Raw genomic sequence first — 6,000 nt, forward strand, 5'->3', positions numbered from 1 at the left:
CATAAAACGGAAGCAAATATCAGGAGTGGATTAGAAACCAATATCATACCATATGTTGTATATAAGAAACACATATGAGGTGGGTGGACATACACAAGCTTAAGGTTAAGGGCTTGAGCAAAATCTTTTGGGCGTCAAATGAGAAAAAGAAGACAGGACTGGCAATTGTGATTTCTGACAAACCCAAAGTAAAAATAGATATGATTAAAAAAGACAGAGAAGGTCATTACATCCTGATTAAAGGCAGTATAAACAATGAGGAAATAACACTGCTCAATACGTACACACCAAGTGGCATAGCATCCAAATTCATAAAGGAGAAACTGGCAGAGCTCAAGAAGGAAATAGATAGTAAAACCATACTAGGGGGAGATCTAAATATTCCTCTTTCAGATCTAGATAAATCAAACCAAAAAATAAAAAAAGAAAGAGGTAAGAGAGGCGAATGAAGTCCTAGAAAAATGAGATTTAATTGATATGTGGAGAAAAATAAATAGGGACAAAAAAGAATACACCATCTTTTCAGCTGCACATGGTACATTCACAAAGACTGACCATGTAACAGGGCATAGAAACATTGCAAAAAAATGCAAGAGAGCAGAAATAATAATTGTAACCTTCTCAGATCATTATGCAATAAAATAATAATTAGCAAGGGCACCTGGACAGTCAAATAAAAAATTAATTGGAAATTAAATAATATGATTCTGAAAAATCAATTAGTCAAAGAAGAAATCATAGAAACAATCAACAACTTCATTGAAGAGAATGATAATGATGAGACATCCTACCAAACTCTGTGGAATGCAGCCAAGGCAGTAGTCAGGGGGAAATTTATATCCTTGAGTCCATATATTAACAAATTAGGGAGGGCAGAGATTAATGAATTGGGCATGCAACTCAAAAAAATAGAAAGCAAGCAAATTAAAAATCCCCAGATGAAAACTAAATTAGAAAAACTAAATATCAAGGGAGAAACTAATAAAATCAAAAGTAAAAGAACAATTGAATTAACAAATAAGACTAGAAGCTGGTATTTTAAAAAAAAACAGATAAAACAGACAAAGTTCTGGTCAATCTAATAAGAAAAAGGAAAGAACAAAACCAAATTGACAGTATCAAAGATGAAAATGGAGATCTCACTTCTAGTGAAGGGGAAATTGAGGCAATCGTTATAAAACTATTTTGCCCAATTATATGGCAATAAATATAACAATTTAGGAGATATGGATGAATATTTACAAAAATATAAATTGCCTAGATAAACAGCAGAATAAATAGAATACCTAAGTAATCCCATATGAGAAAAAGAAATTGAAGAACCCATCAAAGAACTCCATAAGAAAAAATCGCCAGGGCCTGATGGATTCACAAGTGAATTCTATCAGACATTCAAAGAGCAACTAATCCTAATACTATACAAATTATTTGATATGATAAGCAAAGGAGTCCTACCAAATTCCTTTTATGACACAAATATGGTACTGATTCCAAAGCCAGGTAGATCAAAAACAGAGAAAGAAAACTATAGACCAATCTCCCTAATGAACAAAGATGCAAAAATCTTAAATAGAATACTAGCAAAAAGATTCCAGCAACTGATCACAATGATTTTTCATTATGACCAGGTCGGATTTATACCAGGAATGCAAGGATGGTTCAACATTAGGAAAACCATCCACATAATTGACCATATCAACAGTCTAACAAACAAAAATCACATGATTATCTCAATAGATGCTGAAAAAGCCTTTGACAAAATACAGCATCTATTCCTATTGAAAACACTGAAAAGTATAGGAATAGAAGGACCTTTCCTAAAAATAATAAACAGTATATACTTAAAACCATCAACAAACATCATATGCAATGGGGATAAATTAGAAGCATTCCCAATGAGATCAGGAGTGAAACAAGGATGCCCATTATCACCTCTATTATTCAACATAGCACTAGAAACACTAGCAGTAGCAATTAGAGAAGAAAAAGAAATTGAAGGTATTAAAATAGGCAGTGAGGAGACTAAGCTATCACTCTTTGCAGATGATATGATGGTTTACTTAAAGAATCCTAGAGAATCAACTAAGAAGCTTGTAGAAATAATCAACAACTTTAGCAAGGTTGCAGGATACAAAATAAATGCACATAAATCATCAGCATTTCTATATATTTCCAACACATCACAGCAGCAAGAGGTAGAAAGAGAAACACCATTTAAAATCACCCTAGACAATACTTAGGAATCTATCTACCAAAACAAACACAGCAATTATACCAAAATAACTATAAAACACTTTCCAAACCAATAAAATTGGATCTCAACAATTGGAAAGCCATTGATTGCTCATGGGTAGGAGGAGCTAACATAAAAATAATGACCATTCTACCCAAATTAATTTACCTATTTAGTGCCAGACCTATCAAACTACCAAAAACCTTCTTTACTTAATTAGGAAAAACTATAACAAATTTCATTTGGAATAACAAAAGATCAAGAATATCAAGGGAAATAATGAAAAAAAATGTGAAGGAAGGGGGCCTAGCAGTACCAGATATTAAACTATACTATAAAGCAGTAGTCATCAAAACAATATGGTACTGGCTAAGAGACAGAAGGGAGGATCAGTGGAATAGACTTGGGGTAAATGACATCAGCAAGACAGTGTATGATAAACCCAAAGAGCCTAACTTTTGGGACATGAATTCACAATTTGACAAAAACTTATGGGAAATTTGGAAAAAAATATGGGAGAGATTAAGTTTAGATCAACATCTCACACCCTACACCAAGATAAATTCATAATCCATGAATGACTTGAATATAAAGAGGGAAACTCTAAATGTTAAGTGAACACAGAATAGTATACTTGTCAGATCTCTGGGAAAGGAAAAATTTTAAAACCAAGCAATAGTTAGAGAAAATTACAAAATGCAAATTAAATGGTTTATGATTATATTAAACTAAAAAGCTTATGTACAAACAAAAACAATGTAGTCAAAATCGGAAGGGAAACAACAAATTAGGAAAAAATCTTTATAACAAAAGACTCTCACAGGTGTCTAATTACTAAAATATACAAGGAGTTAAATCAATCATATAATTGATTTAATTATATAAATATATGAAGAGACATTAATAGGCAATTTTCAGGTAAAGAAATCAAAAGTATCAATAAGCACATGAGAAAGTGTTCTAAATCTCTAATAATTAGAGAAATGCAAATCAAAACAACTCTGAGGGATTACCTCACACCTAGCAGATTGGCTAAAATGAAAGAAGGGGAGAGTAATGAATGCTGGAGGGGATGTAGCAAAATTGGGACATTAATGCATTGCTGGTGGAGTTGTGAACTGATCCAACTACTCTGGATGGCAATTTGGAACTATACTCAAAGGGCTATAAAATAATGCCTGCCCTTTGATCCAGCCATACCATTCTTGGGTTTGTACCCCAAAGAGATCATAGATAAACAGACTTGTATGAAAATATTTATAGCTGCCCTTTTTGTGGTGGCAAAGAACTGGAAAAGGAGGGTATGTCCTTCAATTGGGGAATGGCTGAACAAATTGTGGTATATGGTGGCGATGGAATACTATTGTCCTTAAAGGAATAATAAACTAGAGGAATTCCAGGTGAACTGGAAAGACCTGCAGGAACTGATGCAGAAAGAAAGGAGCAGAGCCAGAAGAACATTGTACACAGAGACGGATACACTGTGGTAAAATCGAATGCAATGGACTTCAGTACCAGCAGCAATGCAATGACACAGGACAGCTCTGAGGTATTTATTGAAAAGAACGCTACCCACATTCAGAGGAAGGACTGCAGAAGAGGAAACATATGAGAAAAACAACTGCTTGAACATATGGGTCGGGGTGGACATGATTGGGGATGTGGACTCGAAATTACCACACCAATGCAACCACCAACAATCTCCCCAAATATCTATCTGTGTTCTCATGTCTAAAATGGATACCAGTAGACTAGAAACTTTAGAGATCATTTCATCATCTAGATCTATAATCTTACTTTAAAGTAGTCATCAAAAGACTCCTATTCATACATATTTGTGATCTAGATTAAAATAAATGTGGCAAGAATTGTTCTTGTGATTAGAATTATGAAATTAACACTTAAACTATCTCTGACCATTGTGTCCCACCAGCCCCATACTATGGCATCTTCACAAATTGTGAAATCTTGTCCAAGTGGATCATTGGAGACAAACTGTCCCACTTTCACCAGAGCATCCGTCTCATTGGGAAAGAACACATAATTCATAATGGCATAATGAGCCTCAGAGTTTCTTTTCTCATCCACAAATACCAGGTCCCCAGCACTGTTATTAAATTGGGTGTTCTTCAGGAAGGAGTGAAGCTGAAAGAGAAGATCATTACATTACAAAAAAAATCATTACAGATTTTTTTCTTGATGGAAGAGCTCCCCTCAAAGAGTAACCTATGAGTATATAAGAGATATTGGGCTTGTTTTGTAGTCTTATGCAGTTTTGAAGTTTCATTTTGAGGTATAATTAAGCCAGATTTCTATAGACATATAGAAATGAATCTCTGGGATCCACTGTCTTTTTTTACATCTTCCTGGTTTGTAATTTCATTTTCATCCCTGACACTCTTTATCTCTTACTCCTTTAAAATCTATTTTCAAGATTTGTCTATTTCATTTTTTAACATGTATCAGTTATGCTCCACTTCTGTCCTGTGATATTGCCCCAACCTTATTACCACACATCTGGACAATGTCAATGATCTACTGTTAGGTCTAATCACGAGATTCTCTTTATTCCAGTCCGTCCTGCATTTGGTTGCTAACGTAATTTTTCTACAGTGCAGGTCTCACAATGTCACTCCCATACTCAGTAACCTCTAGTGGATCTCTATCACCTCCAGGATTAAATACAAAATCTTCTATGTGGAATTCAAAGCACTTCATGCACTAAGTCCCCCTCACTAAACTAAAAATGTAAAAATAAATGAATGTTGTAAATATTTTTTTGTTAATTGGGGAGAAAATAAAATGTTACTTAAAAATAAATACTGGGGGCAGCTGGGTAGCTCAGTGGAGTGAGAGTCAGGCCTAGAGACAGGAGGTCCTAGGTTCAAACCCGGCCTCAGCCACTTCCCAGCTGTGTGATCCTGGGCAAGTCACTTGACCCCCATTGCCCACCCTTACCAATCTTCCACCTCTGAGACAATACACCAAAGTACAAGGGTTTAATAAATAAATAAATAAACAAACAAACAAATAAATAAATAAATAGATAGACGGACAGATAAATAAATAAATAAATGAATGAATGAATGAATGAATAAATAAATAAATAAATAAATTCTTTTTGAATTACTAATCCCACAGAACAGACCTTTATTGCTTTCTCCCACATTCAAAATGTTTCAAGCTCTTTCAATTGATCATAACATGATATGAAGAAAAAAATTCCTTAATATAGCCATCTTCAAATAGATATTCTCCATTTTAAATTCCAAATGCTAGCTATAAATGTTCTTTTTAAACTCAGATTGCCAAATATGGACATCAAGCATGATTTGGGAATATCTTTTTCTTATTGGAAGACTGTGCCCAATTAATGTTGTCCAAGTTAGCTTTCCTGACTGCAACATCACATTTCTGTAATATATTGACTTCCTTGTAGACTCACACAGTCATATTTTTTGCAGAACTGCTGTGCTCCAATCTCTCATCTCCAACTGTTTGAGACATCTTAAACTGAATGTCCAGTAGACATCTTAACATCCACATGTCCAAAATGGAACTCATCTTTCCCCGCTAAGCCTTCCCTGCTCCTAACTTCCTTATTATTGTAGGGGGAAATACCATTCCCTCAAACCCATAGGTTCACAACCTAGGAATTGTACTTGATCTTTACTCTCTCTCTCTCTCTCTCTCTCTCTCTCTCTCTCTCTCTCTCTCACTCCCTCTCTCTCTCTCTCTCCATATATATATATATATATATATATATA

The 6,000-nt window shown here is 34.5% G+C and overlaps 2 protein-coding genes across 2 annotated transcripts in view; both read right to left on the reverse strand.

The window, feature by feature from the left end:
• The window catches only part of LOC123245883 (immunoglobulin lambda-1 light chain-like), a 1,010,762-nt gene that overhangs the window by 757,491 nt on the left and 247,271 nt on the right, over window positions 1-6,000 (reverse strand). The window lies entirely within an intron of this gene.
• Window positions 1-6,000, reverse strand: part of LOC123245772 (vomeronasal type-2 receptor 26-like) — a 51,593-nt gene that overhangs the window by 14,852 nt on the left and 30,741 nt on the right. The window contains exon 4 of the mRNA XM_044674779.1: window positions 4,151-4,378. Coding sequence (XP_044530714.1) covers window positions 4,151-4,378 — 228 coding nt within the window. The remainder of the gene's footprint in view (window positions 1-4,150; window positions 4,379-6,000) is intronic.

The sequence above is a fragment of the Gracilinanus agilis genome, chromosome 1, assembly GCF_016433145.1.
Source record: "Gracilinanus agilis isolate LMUSP501 chromosome 1, AgileGrace, whole genome shotgun sequence".
Taxonomy (NCBI): Eukaryota; Metazoa; Chordata; class Mammalia; order Didelphimorphia; family Didelphidae; genus Gracilinanus; species Gracilinanus agilis.